Source organism: Cervus elaphus, chromosome 1, assembly GCF_910594005.1.
Source record: "Cervus elaphus chromosome 1, mCerEla1.1, whole genome shotgun sequence".
NCBI lineage: Eukaryota > Metazoa > Chordata > Mammalia > Artiodactyla > Cervidae > Cervus > Cervus elaphus.
The window spans coordinates 50,708,786-50,724,767 of record NC_057815.1 but is presented as its reverse complement, the minus strand read 5'-3'; the positions used below and the strand labels follow the sequence as shown (position 1 = coordinate 50,724,767).

Genomic DNA, 15,982 nt, shown 5'->3' with positions numbered 1-15,982 from the left:
TTAAGAATACATATTCTCAGTCCGTGGTTTGCTTTTTCATTTTCTTAATGGTGTCTTTAGATGGATAGAAATTAACTTTGATAAAGTCCAATTTATTGATCTTTTCTTTTATAGTTAGTGTTTCTCATCTCCATTTAAAAAAGGTTTATGTTCCCCTGAATCATGAAAAAGAGTCTCCTATATTCTCTTCTAGGAGCTTTATTATTTTACCTTTCACATTTAGTTCAATGGTCTATTTTAAATTAAATTTTTTTGATGTTCAAGATTCAGTGTTTTTCCATATGATATCCAATGGAGCCAGCACCATTTACCAAAAAGATAATGTTTTTCACCACTGAATTAAAATGGTACCTTTGTTGTAGGTAAAGTAATGACACAGGTATGTCTGTTTTTAGACTATTTTTCTGTTCAATTAGTCTTTTTGTCCACCCTTGTACCAATATGGCTTTGGCTGAGTCCCTATAATCTAAACAGTTTTTCATATTTGGTAGTATAGATCCTCTAATATTGTTATTGTTTAAGACTTTCTTGGTAATTCTAAGTTTTTTTCTTTTCTATATATAGTTTAGAATCAGCTTGTTTCTTTCTCCAAAGATACCTGCAGAGATTTTGATTGAAATTTCTTTAAATTTGTAAATAAATTCAGGGAAAGTTGACATCTTAGACAGTATAGGGTATTCTGGTCAATAAATGTAGTATACCTTGCTACTCTCTCTCTCAGCAATGTTTTGAGTTTTTAGTATTGATATCTTCCACATTTTTAAGATTTATTTCTAGATATGTTTTTATGCTAATGTGTGTTATTTGAATTTTTATTTTCTAATTATTGGTAATATATAGAAAATACAATTTTGAATATTGTATCTAATGATCTTGCTGAATTCACTTATTAATTTTAGTGGTGTGTAGATTCTTTGGGATTTTATACAGATTTGGATTATGTACATTGAAGAAGAAGTGAGTGCTCAGTCATGTCTGACTCTTTTGTGACCCCCTGGACTGTAGCCCACCAGGCTCCTCTGTCCATGGAATTTCCCTGGCAAGAATATTGGAGTGGGTTGCCATTCCCTTCTCCAGGGGATCTTCCCAATCCAGGGACTGAACCCACGTCTCTTGCGTCTCTTGCATTGGCAGGCAGTCTTTACCAACTGTGCCACAGGGGTACAATCATGTCATCTGTAAATTATGACAGTTTCACTTCCTCTTTTGGAGTCATTATACCTTTTCATTTCTTTCTCTTCTATTACGTAGGGTTACTGTAAAGTGTTAAGTAGCAGTGGTGATAATAGCTGTCTCTGTCTTGATACAGATTTCAGAGGGAATAGTTTTGACATTCATTCACTTTCTCCTTAAGTGTGGCATTATCATGTGAAGGACTAGATTACTGAGGCTTCGAGAAGATGAATAACTTGCTCATTTCACCATGTCAGCAGTTAACACAGTTGAGTCGTGAACCCAGGCTTTTCTTGCTCCTAGGTTTGTGCAGCTCCCACTGTACCATCGCTACCTCTAGAAGACTGGGCTGAACCCAGGATCTCTGCTAGGGTCACTTGAGGAAGCTCAAGAATATTGATGACAGGACTCCATCCCAGACCAGCTAAATCAGAATTTCTGGTGGTGAAGTGCAGGCATTACTGTTATAACAATTGCACATATGATTCTAATCATCTGAGAACCAGGCAAATGACCACTAATCTAGAAGTACTTTGGTACAATTCAGATTCCAGCTGTGCCTGGAGTGCTTTATGGAAAACTTGGTTTTTTCATATCATTACATGCCTAGCATCCTTCACCCAAAGGGAAATGAACTTTTTCTTAGTGACCTTTGAAACCTTCTCACAAACTCCACTCCTTCCACCACGAAATGCCTCCAGAGCATCTTTTCAACAATCTGCTTTAAGGAAAATCACTTGCTCGATGGGGAAATTATTTTTTATTTATATTCTTAAGTGATTTAATTCTTGATTTCTTTCCACCTCAATAACTCACCTCTTTCTTCATCACTGACTTGGCTGCCAAACTGGTTATATAATCCCTTTCATCCACTGTTCCATTCCCTATTTCATACTCATATTTGTTTTTGTCTGATTTGGCCCTTGACTTTTAATCGAAGATTCTTGCTTGAAAGAGTAAAAGAGGTTGAGTGGGGTCTGGGTATGTTCATTTGGGAGGAAGATTATATTATCCTCCTGAAGGTGTGTTTTACTTTCTGTAACTTTCTATTGGGCTCCCAGCTCTCCCACCACTACTTAAAACAAACATATTATTTTATAAAGTAAGCCTTTAACCCCTTACTTTTTTCATAGACTTTGTCCTGAACTTTGCCCTCATCTGGTTTATATCCCACATTCAGACCCGCTTCTGGCCGGTGGGCTCAATTATTCCACCAAACACTTTGCGCTGTCCCTTGGCCTGCACTTGACCTTGCTTCCTTGGATGTGACCCTGCTTCCCTCTCTGACTGTGATTGGATTTTCCCTTTGGCTGTACCTTGGATATGCAGATCCATCGATGAGCAGGATTCCAACTTCTTTGTGGTTCCCACTTGTCTTTTGTTTTTTTCTGCAGGCTTCTTGTGTCCAAGTGGACATAAAGGTGAAGGAAGAAATTCGGGGAGGTCTTTAGGTCATGCTCCCCTTCCACCCCACAGCTGTTATCGCTGCTTTCACATGATTCTGTTGATCTGTTACAACAAGCAACACCTGACTTCCCCTAAAAATGAAACATGCAAAAGGGAGTTAGAAAGTAGCAGGCAAGCACCAGTGGTACATGATGGGCCTTTGTATACTGGCCTGTGTCCCTTAGATATTCACCGAAAAGCCACTGCTGCTACTTTTCTGAAGGTCAGTAGGAGGACATTGCTCATAAATCGGAAGTGATGTTTACAGTACATTTGGATTCCTCAAGGGCATGGTTTCCACACTCCTTCTCCCACCTCCCAGGGAGACTTTCACAGTCTGCCTGTCCCCGCTTCATCCAGATTCAGGGTGCATCAGTCCTACAACCCAAGTAGTAACCAGGCCAGACCATCCTCAGCATCACTTGAATGCCCTCCCATGAGGAAAGCTTGTCACCAGGACCAGCCCATCCCACTGTACGTAAAAGCTAATTACCTCTAAGTGCTTCCAGCAGCAATCTCTTTAGGGATGTGAAAGTGCTTTGATTAGATTGTTCTCTTGGCATCACTCAGTTCACGACTGAGGGTGGGAAGTGGGTGTTTGGGGATGGAGGCTCTTCAGAAATGGAACCGGTGTTGGAGGGAGCTGGTCTCATGCTGGGCTACTCCTGGGCCCACGAGAGGGGCTGAGTTGAGCAGCCCCTGCTGACCTGGCCCTCTTGCCAGCCTCTTCCTTTGCTGCCCGTGTCAAAGGCCCCACAGATGGGTCACAGGGCCAGGAGAGGGGGAACCAGGATGGGAGTCTCGGCCGTGGTTTCACCTTGCTTTGTGGTCTGAGCAGTCTCTTCCCTTCCCTGGGCCTCTGTTTCCTCATCATTCAGCCCACACTTCACGCAGCTGAGGTTGTTGGTCAGGCCTCAGCTGCCTACTAGACACCAGAGAAGATTCAGTGCAGGAGCCGCTCCGAGCTGCTCAGATCTAGGGCAGGGATGGGCATGTAAACTAGGCATTTACCAACACGGTGGGACTTCCCAGGTGGCTCCGTGGTAAAGAATCCGCCTGCCAGTGCAGGAGGCACGGGAGATTCAGGTTCCATCTCTGGGTCAGAAAGATCCCCTGGAGAAGGAAATGGCAACCCACTCCAGTATTCTTGCCTAGAGCATCCCATGGACAGAGGAGCTTGGCGGGCTTCAGTCCATAGAGAGTTAGACACAGCTGAAGCAACTTAGCACACACGAGCCAACATAGTAAGTGTTCTAGTTGCGGGCAGACCATAGTGTGGAGGACAGAGATCTTCTGACTGGGGGAGGAAGGTGCATGTTCACAGAGGAGGGGATTTCTCACCTGAGAGGTCTGAGAGGGAGTGAGGAGGGAAGGCAGGGAAGATGAACACTTCAGCTGTAAGTGAACTAGGTTTGAGTTGTCTATGAAATATCTGGGAAAATTACTTTTGGAATTGAACATAAAGAGACCCCATAGCAGGTTGGAAATATGTATGTGGATCTTGGGAAAGGAGGTCAGAGCTGGAGGGCTAGGTTTGACAGTGCCTATGGAGAGTCATTAAGGTCACTTGAGTTTGAGAGGTGTTGCTGACGTGGTCCAGAGTGGGTTGACGGCAAACTCTGGGGTTAAGAAGCAGTTAGCTAGGAGGAGATGGGCCCCAAAGTAGGTATCGTGGAGGCCCAGGAAGAGGAGAGGCCCAGATGGAGAGAGTTCTCAGCAGGGGGAAGTAATTAAAAAGGCCAAAGAAGAGGAATAGAGAGGCTGGGCTTTGCACCAGTCAAGTTCCCAAGTCCTTTTAAGTATATGACCTCTCTCTTTCCACTTCTCCCTCTCCCACCCCTGTTTCTCTTTGATTTCTGTATCTCTCTGTTTCTTCATCTTTTATTTGTTCCAATTCATCTCTGTATCAGTCTGCCTAGTTCAGCATCGGTCACAGTGTAGATGCTCAGTCACTGTTTGTTGAACTTTAAAGATGCATGGATGGTACTTTTTCTCTCAGTTCCCTTCTGAGGAAAGTAATTGTTCATCTTATTGTTCCTGGTCAGGCATTAATGCAGGAGTCACTGACCTTTGCAAAATCCTAGTTCTGGCCTGCATGATCCAGGGTTGTCAAGCAAATGAGAAAACTTGTAGGCCCCAGTCCACAGAGCTGAGGTTGCCCATGGGGTCACAAGCTCACAGGAGCCTGCAGAAAGGAGCCCTGGAGAGAAGTCCAGGTGGGAGGCCTAAGCCAGGGTAGGGAAAGTGAAATGACTCAGGGCCCCGAGTCTAGGAGAGATGACTGTACCTGCTAGATGGGGATAAGGTGGGATGATGGTGCCACCATGTGGCAGGCACTGCATATGCATTCTCTTAGTTAATCCCAGATTTCAGTCCTTTTGGGGTTTATCCATCATATATATATATATATATATATATATTTATATATATAGCACTTCCCTGGTGGCTCAGATGGTAAAGAATCTGCCTGCAATGCAGGAGGCCTGGGTTCGATCCCCTTGGAGAAGGAAATGGCTACCCACTCCAGTATTCTCGCCTGGAGAATTCCAGAGACAGAGGAGCCTAGTGGGGTGCAGTCCATGGAGTCACTAAGAGTCGGACACGACGGAGCGACTTTCATTTTCATATATTTATGTATATGTATATCTATACATATATATACACCCAAATTAAAGTCTCAAAGTAGGTACCAAAATCGTCCAGCTAGTAAATATGGAGGCAGGATTCAGAACAGCTAGGTGTGACTCCAGAGGCCGTGCATTTTCTGAGACTATAGGAATTGGTTCAGACACTGGGAAGCCCACAGCCCAGTGGTGGGGGCCCTTCAGGGACTCCTAATGATGAGCTGGGCTAGACTGAAGTTGCTGAGACGGTGATGGATATGGAGATCAATTTTGGTTGGTGGCCGCTTGCTAGCAGGAGGCCACATGGCCAGTCAGTGGCATCAGAGCCAGAAGGCTAGGAAATTGACCCACTCAACAATTCAGGGTCACTTTCCAGGGGTCAGGAATCTGTGGGATCCAGTTATACATGCTGTCATGACAGTAGATCTGCCAAGATGTGAGCTCTGAAGAGGGTCTCCCTCCCCGATCTGGGGTGTGGGCTTTAAATCAGAGCGGCTTCCGGGAGGTCTTCCCAGAAGTCAGGTTGTACAATGGTCATTTGTGGATGAGTCACTTGCCCCTGCCCCTCTGCTCGAGTACACAGCCTGGCACTTGGCATGCGCACAGGGAGGCTGTGCTCAATGGGTTTGCCAAGCGGAAGTCTGGGCTGGTGAGTGGGCTTGGGGACCGTCCATTCCCTGACCTCTGTAGTGTGTTCAGATTGGCCCGTCTCCCTCAACGTGCTGGGGATTAGGTCTGAATATAGTTTGGGCCTGACCAGCATTCCCAGCTGGGGCTGGGATGCAACTCCATGGGCATCCAAGATGAGATTAGGGGGTTGGACTGGCTGAGAGAGCCCCCCACTAGAGACCCTGTTGCTCTCTAGCCTTGGATGGTGCTGGGAGGGGGGAGGCAATGAACCAGATAAGCTTAAGAGGTGTCTTAGGTTGCAGTAAGAGGGTGGCTTCCTGTTTCTAGGCCCAGAGTAGCCCCCGTTCCTTCCCTGGGCCCAGGTGAGGTCTCTCCCAGAGGGCCTGTTAGTCAAACACCTGGCAAGAGCCCAGTCCTGCGGGGGCTGCCGGCCGCTGTTTGCTCTCTTTTATTGAGCACATCCAGGTGAGTTTTATTGCGGACCGTTCCCCAGGCTCCTGTTTCCACATTTGTCTCTTTTGAGTCTGAGATTGCCAAAGGCTTTCACTGCTAATGGCCCTTAGGGCTCCCAAGAGCATTTAAGGGAGGCCTAGAACATGACTGGGTAATTAGTCAGGCTAAATGCAGCCCCTGGAGAGTGGCTGGAGCTGAGTGGCAGGAAGTAATGGTGTGGGGACAGGAGCCCAGGCCCGAGGCAGCTGCACGGGCTTCTCCTCACCTCACCTCACCTCACCCTGCCTCTGTCCCTGCCTTGCCCCTCCCTGCCCTGACCCCAAACAAGGGAAGGTCTCCCTGGCCCTTGATGGCAGGGTCCCCAGACAGGCGGGCATCCTGGGTCATCTGAGGAGTATTGTTGAGCTGACCTTGGCAAGTTCCTGCCGCCTTTTCTCTGAACAAGTCTCACCTGCTTGCCCTTGCTGGAGGCTAAGCTCAGGTGTCCCTTCTCAGAAGGCAGCACAGCGTGACACCTTGTCAAAACTGGGCTTTGAGGCTAAGCCGTTTTGGTTCAAATCCCAAAGCAACTGGTTTTAAAGTCTGTGATTGGGGGTAAGTCAATGAACCTTTGTGTGTCTCAGTTTCTTCATCTTTAAATCGAAGATAATGATAACACTGACCTCAGAAGGTTATTAAAAGGATGAATGATATAATAACACATGCACCGTGTATCATAGCACTGACCTCAGAAGGCGGTTATGAGGATTAATGGTGTAATAACACTTGCTCAGTGGAAGCGGGCATATATTACTCTCTCATGAAGTTACAGTGCCAAGAGCAGGTCCGACTGGAGCAGAACTTGGGGGGTTGACATCTTTCCCAGGCATTCAGGTCCACTGTGCCCAGGTTTGCTTCTCTCTGGTGGGGCAGAGAGAAGAAGGCCTCTTGGGGGAAGGTGGTGGAGGACAAGATTGGGGAAAAGGACGCTGAGCTCAGCCTGCTGCTGACCCAAGGAGGGGAGGAGGGAGCCAACATCTGTCAAGCATCTACCCAGCATCTCCTGCTTCATCTTTTTAACTCCTCACACCGTGTTGGTGGATGAGGAAACAGAGTCTCAGAGAAGCTGGGTGACTGAGCAGGAGGGAGCAGGGAGGGGCGCTTAGGGGTGTGAGATTCCTAAGGGACTGTTCTTTCCGCTAGAGTTCGCTGTGGTGGACGCCCTGGCCTAGCCCCTGGACGCCTGCTGATGCTCACTATCTAAGAAGCCCATGGGAAGCCACTGATCTCTCTGAAGCCAAAGGATAAGCCCCCAAGTCCCAGTTTCATTATTATCACGCACATGTGCCGTCTCTCTGCTTGCAGGTGGATGGCGTGCTGTGCTTGGCTGACATTTTGACCGACGACAGCCACTCAGAAGCCACGCGGGCCGAGGCTGCGGCCGTGGTGGCCCAGGTCACCTCCCCACACCTGCCCTTCACCCAGCACCTCAGCAGCTTCCTGGAGAGCATGGAGGAGATCGTGACAGCCCTTGTTAGTGAGTCATCCGGGGTGAAGGGGGCCTTGTCACGGTTGTCTTCAGAAAAGGCTCCCTGGGCCCCCTCACCGTACCCCACACAACTCCTCCGCAGAGATCACATGTGCCCAAATCCCAGCGGTTAAGGATCAGAGTCAGACTTGAAAGAGCTCTGTTGTCAAGTCTTCTATTACAATGCTTGCAGCCCTCTGAGAAGCTACAAGCACTGACTTAAGTTTAGGCTAGGATTTTTTTTTCTTTTTTTTCAGGCTAGGATTAATTGGCCTTTCTGAGTGGAGACCAGGACACGCCCCAGGGAAGCATGGGGACTCCAATGTTGAGGTTCAGATCCTTGGCCAGAGACACTCTGATGGGCTTTGTTCCCGAAATCTCCCAGCTGTGGTACCGGGGGAGTGTGGCAGCAATGCCTGGGACAAGTGGCTTCTCAGAGAGCAGCCATTCCCCAGCTGCTGCCTGCAGCCCCAGCCTGGCCCTGCTCCCTGGGGCCCTGAGAGCTTTGACTCTTCTAGGGTCCCCTGTTCAGATGTGTGTGCTCCTGGCAGGAGCATCAGAGCCTGATATCCAGACTATACTGTTTCTGCGAAACTACAGGAACTAGAACTCACCTGGAGAGCAGTCCTCAGGAAATTTGTTTTGCAAACCACAACATCTAAGTGCTGGTGCCATTCTGTATTTCTATTTCAACCCCTCTCTCTGTCACTGTCTCTACATCTTACTGAAACAATGAAAATTGATTTCATCAGATAATGTAGGCCTGGTGTCAGCACTTGGGCTTGGATTTTTGTCTTTGATTCATCCACCTGATAAAGAGCTCTTGACTGGTAGCCCTGGGCAGGCTGTCTGGGATTCCGCCCCTCACTTGCCATATTGCATTGCAAAGCTCCCTTTATGGTGTTCCTACTGTAGGAAACAAGGGGTAAGGACCCATTTCTCCCAAGGGTTCTCCTAGCTTTAGAATGTTCAGATCTGTAAGTACTTTGCATTCAGGAGGTCTTAGGTAGAGTTGACTTAATGGCTGATTCTAGTTTCTCTGGTCATGACACCTCCAGGCCAGGGTGGGAGAAATCAACTTGTTAAATATCCACATTGATTCAAATTTGAGAAAATACAGAAGCCGACTGTTGAAAAGCCTTGGCTGGAGGGAGCTCAAGAGATCATGCCCACCCTAAAGAGAAGAAGCCTAGGCCCAAAGCAGGTGAGGAACTTTCCCAAGGTCACATAACAGTGTTAGAATTCCCTTCTGCCAAGGGTGTGATACTCAGTCATGCACCAGAGCCTGGCAGGAAACATAAATGAGGTGAAGAGGCCAGGTGGAAGAAGAAAATAAGGAGATTTTGAGTCGTGTATTGAATTTAAAAGCATGTACAGTGGATGTTGTTGTTCATTCGCTCAGTTGTGTCCGACTCTTTTTGACCCCATGGACTGCAGCACACCAGGCTTCCCTGTCCTTCACTATCTCCCGGAGTTTGCTCAAATTCATGTCCACTGAATCATCCAAACATCTTATCCTCTGTCATGTCCTTCTCCTCCTGCCCTCAATCTTTCCCAGCATCAGGGTCTTTTCCAATGAATTGGCTGCTCGCATCAGGTAGTCAGAGTATTAGAGCTTCAGCTTCAGCATCAGTCCTTCCTTCCAATGAATATTCAGGGTTGATTTCCTTTAGGATTGACTGGTTTGATCTCTGGATTCACTTCTGCAAGGGGTGTCATGCTCAATCGTGCACCAGAGTTTGGCAGAAAACATAAATGAGGTGAAGAGGCCAGATGGAAGAAGAAATTAAGGAGATGTGAGTCCTCTACTGAGTTTAAAAGCATGTGCAGTGAATAAAGAGAGGCAATCACTGATAAACTCTGGTTGATTGTTGCCATATAGGAAAGAGCAATTTTTAAAAAAGACAAAAATTCTAAGTTTTCTAGAAAATCTCCCAGTCTATAAATGATAGCAAATAATAAATCAAAACATATATATTCTAGGTGACCTTTCACTTTTGCCATATGTCTACGCCAGCTTCTTCGCCTGGTCTGGATTTCTCCCCAGAGAAGAGTTTCCTTATTTATTTTGCCCTGATGAAGATACACTGTGGAGTCGGCTCTGAGAGTCAGCAGATGGGATGTATCTTCTGGGCAGGTAGCCAGGGCTCTGTTCTTTGGTGGGAAATAGTCCTCCAATTTCTTGCCATTCCCTGGAAACATTTATAAATGAGTCACTGGGATTCTCAATTTAATCTTTCTAACACATCCCAGGTGACTCAGCCTGTAGCTCAAATAAATGTGCATCAAAATTAAAAGGCACTTAGATGGTTGTGTTAATAATTGCTATGTCTGCAGCAATGGTGATGGTGTAAGAATGAGGGTGGGTATTTGGAATAGAAGAAATTGTAGCAAAGTGGGCTGTGGGTTGTGTGATTGCACCCCAAACCCAGGACATAGGCAGGGGGCCTGGAAGGGCTGACCCTACTGGTTCCCCCCAAATCAGAAGATAAAGCCATCATTGTAAAGGGGTGGTCATAGACTTCTTATTTGTTGCTCTTGTTCAGTCGCTTGCTCAGTCATGTCCAACTCTTTGTGACTCCATGGACCACAGTTCACCAGGCTTCCCTGTCCTTCACCATCTCCTGGAGCTTGCTCAAACTCATGTCCATCGAGTCAGTGATGCCATCTGACAATCTCATCCTCTGTCGTCCCCTTCTCTTCCTGCCTTCAATCTTTCTTAGCATCAGAGTCTTTTCCAATGAGTTAGCTCCTCACATCAGGTGGCCAAAGTATTGGACTTTGGCCAATACTTTTCAGCATCAGTCCCTCCAAAGATAGAGTTCTTAATTCCTTGGCTAATGTGCAGCCCAGGGAGGTTAGATCAAGATGTAGGTCTTGTAGTGGTCACACCTGGGCTGTGGGGAGCAGTGCTGCTCAGAGGGTAGGCATTGCCCTCTCGATAAAAATGGAACAAGATCTGCAGGAGCACCACTGGAAATGAAGCAAAGAAGCCTGGAGACAAGAGGCAGCCTAGAACATAGAAAGAGTGGGGAGTTTGGGGTCAGGCAGACTTGGATTTGATCCTAGAACCCCCAGATTACCATCAACCCTCAATTCCACAGTTTTGGGGAAATCATTGAACATTTGAGTCCTCTGTTCCTTCGTCTATAAAATTGTCATAAAAAGTTGGGTTGTTGTGAGGAGGGAATGAATTAGTGAGATAGAGTGCACAGCAGGGCCTGGCACAGAATAAACACTTGATCAGAGGTGGCTACTGCTCCTAGCTTCTCTGAGTCTCAGCTTCTACATTGTAAATGGTGCTCAGAAATTAATGGCATTGTGTAAAGCACACTGCAGGGGATTCAACTAATGCTATTTTCTGTCCCTTTATAGGCAGGGGCCAGAAACTGCTTTCACTAGAAGGTGCCAAGAGGTGCCAGTTCTAATATCAGAACCTAAAAGTAGATTCTTTTGGAAGCAAGAACTAGAGAGCAGGGTAGAACACACTCAACTCTTCCCAGTATGGCTTCTTTTCCCGTACTTTCATAGAGGTACTATCCGTAGGAGGGGATGTGGACCCAGGAAGCCCCTTGATTAGTGGTCATATTGTAACTGAGGGTCAGAAGTCGGGTCCATTTCGATGGATGGGCAGCACCATGGACCCCTTTATGCCTTCTCCAAGGCAGGAGCCCATGGGGGAATGTGTTAGGTGGTGGAGGGGTGCAGGTTGGGATGGCCCTCTCTTCCTCAAAGAACCTGCCAGATTACTGGAGTGGGTAGCTTTTCCCTTCTCCAGGGGATCTTCTCAACCTAAGGATTGAACCCAGGTCTCCCACAGTGCAGGTGGATTCTTTACCAGCTGAGCCACAAGGGAAACCCAAGAATACTGGAGTGGTAGCCTATCCCTTCTCCAGTGGATCCTCACGACACACGAATCGAACTGGGGTCTCCTGCATTGCATTTTCCCTTCTCCAGGGGATCTTCCCAACCCAGGGATTGAACCCAGGTCTCCCACATTGCAGGTGGATTCTTTACCAACTGAGCTCTTGGGGAAGCCCCAAAGAACCTTTATTACAATTACAGATGGTGTGGGGGGTGGGATATGATTAGGATTGGGTTATGGCTCCGAGAATCAGTGAGAAAGAGCCTGACATTCAGGGACATGGTGTAGGACTTCTATGCAGCCAGGTGATCCTTGTGCTGGGACCCAGAGGAAATCCTGAAACTGTGCTGATGATAGCTGGAAAAGCAGTGTCTTTATATTTTAACTTCAGCTTCTCCCTCAAGGCTAATTTAGCAGCAGTCTAGTGTATGTTACTAGAAATACACATGGACTAGGAGCTCTTTCCTGCCCCAGGGCCTTTGCACATGCTGTTCCTTTGGCTTGGAACATGCTCTTTCCCCCCACATAGTCTCATGGCTTGTTCATTTTCCCCCGAGGTCTCAGCAGGAAAGTCACTTTCTCAGGGAGACCTTTCTTACTCACCCAATGGGCCTCTAAGACAAGTGCTAATTCTCGTCTTAGCGCTTGTTTATTTCCTCCCTCATATTTATTAGACTTTGCAGTTATTTACATCAACTTTTAAAAAGTTTGTTTTCTCTTGTCCAGTTGTTGTTTAGTCACTAAGTCATATCCAACTCTTTGCGACCCCATGAACTGTAGCACACCAGACTCCCCTGTCCTTCACTGTCTCCTGGAGTTTGCTCAAACTCATGTCCATTGAGTCAGTGATGCCATCCAACCATCTTATTCTTTGTCACCCACTTCTCCTCTTGCCCTCAGTCTTTCCCAGTATCAGGGTCTTTTCCAGTGAGTCAGCTTTTTGCATCAGGTGGCCAAAGTATTGGAACTTCAGCTTTAGCATCAATCCTTCCAATGAATATTCAGGGTTGATTTCCTTTAGGATTGACTGGTTTGATCTCCTTGCTGTCCAAGGGACTCTTAAGTCTTCTCCAGCACCACAGTTTGAAAGCATCAATTCTTTTAGGATGTAAGCTTAACAGGGGCAAATATCTGATCTGCTGTGTTCACCAGCCCATCTGAAGACACTAGCGTGCCCAGTACACAGTGTTCACTCAGTAGGTACTTGTTGGGTGAAGGAGTAATTAGAATGCACACATCAGGTTGCAAATGCCAGCACTGCAACTAATATAGAAAGATATATTTCCCTCTCCAGTAACTACATTTTTTTCATCTATAAAATGGAAATTGTAACAGCTTTCCAAAATTTCTCCCAGAGCTATTGTGGGAACCAGATGAGGTAACTGATATGAAAGCGCTTGGCAGTGAAGCTGTTTTCTTCCTCTTTACCATCTAGAACTGTGCCAAGAGGCCTCGTCTGGGGAAGTCTTCCTGCTGGCCTCGGCAGCCCTTGCCAACATCACCTTCTTTGACACGATGGCCTGTGAGATGCTCCTGCAGCTGAATGCCATCCGCGTCCTCCTGGAGGCCTGCAGTGACAAACAGAGAGTAGACACGCCATATACCCGGGACCAGGTGAGCCGCGCAGGGGGAACCATGCCCGGAACCTGTAAGCGTGAAGGCGGAGGGCAGGGCTTAAGTTCTGGAGTCAGCATGGCCTGCAGCACATAGTCAGTGCTGTTAGTCGTGTTCTCGGGGAAGGTGAGGGGATGTGTCCTCCACATGCCTCGTGCCCTTGGAGCATCTCCACCAGTCCACTGCTCACCCTCTTTCCCATCCCAGCCTCTAGAGGGCCTTCCTCCGTCTCCATCTGTCCATCCTAGGAGCAGAGAGGCACCATGGGAAGGTCCCTGGACCTCCTCCAAAGGTCTGGGTCCAGCTTTGTGGGCACCTGCCTATCTGATCTTGTACCTACTGTGAATTTCTTCCTTTCTTGGCCTCCATGAAACAGGGTCTTGGAGCAGACCCTTGATTCTGGACCTCAGCCTCTGTATCAGTTTCTCTCCCTCTTTTTTTTTTTTTTTGTATATTTGAGTTCCATGAGAAGTTTTGTTTGGGGAAAAATGGTGTTACTACAATATATGTTTGAAAATATTGAGGAAGGGGGTTTTCAAGGGCCTTTGTGCTCTGAGGTTATGGGAGTCTGTCTTGTCGCACCTCTGCTGTAGTCAGCTTCCCATTTCCCTACCAGAGGTGGGGGTGGTGGATCTGGTGTGTTTTTGTTCTCTGTAAATCCCACCAGGTGCCTGAGCTCTATGTCAAATGATCCTCTAACCTCATCCCTGTCTGTGTCCCAGCTCCCCAGTCCTACCTGTTTCTTCCAGCCTTGCTGCCTGGTCAAAGCTGCCATAACTTCACGTGCCAGCTCCCACCCCAGTGACTCTGGGAAAGCCTTCCCAGACAGCCCTGGATCTCTGGGATCCTCCTTTCTTTGAAGGCCACACCTCACAATGCAGTGTTGACTGTTCCAGTGATATTTATTCCTTTCTAGTTATTTTGTGTCAGTTTATGCCCCTGAGGGCATGGTCCCATGTTCTGTACTTCCCAGGATTTCTCAGGCCCCTAGCCCAGAGTGGACACCCTTGATGCGTTCTGTAAATGCTTGCCTAGGACATGAAAGGGAAGAAGCAGGATGCTACTTCGTCAGTTCTTTCTTGTCTTGAGAATCACCTGTGGAAGGGCAGCCACAGGAATTCCCATTCAGAGAGAACTCTAGTATATATGCCTTTGCATATGAGGGTTCTACTAATGCTGTGAGGCTGGCAGTATCTGCCCCATTTTACGGATAAGAATATTGAGGCTTTAGAGAGTATCCCCTATATCATAGCGTTGACAGTAGCCAGCACTGAATCCTGGCCTGACATAGACCTTGGTCTTTGACTCTTACCTGCTGCCATCTCTGAAAGTGAAGAGGAAATAGTGGAATATGGGGTCAGAGAGACTGAATGCCGATCTTGTCTGGGACCGTAAGTGGGTGACTTTGGGCAAGTCACAGCCTCTTGGGTGTTGGTCTACCTTGCACAGTCATTGTGAGGGTGAGTGAGATAAAACACATGTAAAGGGCCTGATACGACGCTTTGTCCTTACTAAGTCCTTAACAAGTGATGAGTATCATTATTTTTCAAACTTGATGTTATAAGGAAGAGCATAGACAGCAAATTATCCAAAATCCTCTCTTTGTCCTTCCAGGCGTTGCATGATGTAGTTCTAGACTTCCTTTCCAGTTTAATCTGTCACTTCGTAGTTGGACAAACCCCACAGAGGTCAGGTAAGACAGTGCAAATAGATCGAGTGGTGACCCACTGGGCTGGCTTTTGGCTGTTTGGCTGATGAGGCAGGGCCAGCCGTTTGCAGTCACTGTGCTCGGCTATTGGGGTGGGGGTGGGTACTGGAGGGCTAACTCTGCGTCATCTGCCTTGTTCCCTCTCTTCTCTTCTCCAGCTGGATGCCTCCAGTTGCTGGGTCTCTCACCTACCTGACATGATTTTAGCCCCCTTTCCTTTCAAGTGCCTCTTCTGTAGCCAACTCTGGCCATCTCGTACAAGATCCAATAGTAAGGCAGAAATAACAGGAGTGAGGGGTTCAGATGACATGGCTTCAAAGCTTCTCTGCTGTATAATCATGTAACTGGGCAATTCACTCGGAGCCTCACTTTTCTTATCTGTGAGTGGGGTTGAATAATGCATATTTCCTGGAGATAAAATAAGAATTGAATAAACTAATACAAACTTTTAGTACCGTTCCTGGCACATAGGAAGTATTAAATAAATGAAAGCCTCTGTCCATGTGATTGTTATGATTGGCCTTTGAGTGTGTGGTACTCAGCCCTGAATGGGGCACCTTCAGAGGGGAACATCCTTATCTGTAAAGGGGGATGGTCTCTTCTAGCATAGGCATCGTGTGGCTCTATGTGCACGGACCCTTTTTCATCATGAGAAGTGATAGGCTCCCTCCTGGAACCTCACTGATTCCTAGGAAGGAGGTGCTCCAAGTAGGGTGAGAATGGAGAATGTGGTCAGGTTCTATGATGATGGCATTTCTTTCTGAATCTGATCTCTGACATTTTCTAACTGTGTTCCCCCATCCCCTGTCTCCCCATCCCACTTTTCCCCCACGCCCTGTCTCCCCCACCCCCTCACCCCCACCCCTTCTAAACTCCCCACAGCTGAGCCAGGCTCCTCTCTGTTGTCCTCAGGACGGCCTCACCTTCCGCCCTGACTCAGAGCAACCACTTAGCTAGTGAGA

General features: G+C 47.3%; 1 protein-coding gene across 3 annotated transcripts in view; it reads left to right on the top strand.

Moving 5' to 3' along the window:
• Positions 1-15,982, top strand: part of INSC (INSC spindle orientation adaptor protein) — a 132,887-nt gene that overhangs the window by 99,947 nt on the left and 16,958 nt on the right. For all 3 annotated transcript variants that reach the window (XM_043902403.1, XM_043902416.1, XM_043902408.1), the window contains exons 8-9: positions 7,671-7,842; positions 13,134-13,312. In XM_043902403.1, coding sequence (XP_043758338.1) covers positions 7,671-7,842; positions 13,134-13,312 — 351 coding nt within the window. The remainder of the gene's footprint in view (positions 1-7,670; positions 7,843-13,133; positions 13,313-15,982) is intronic.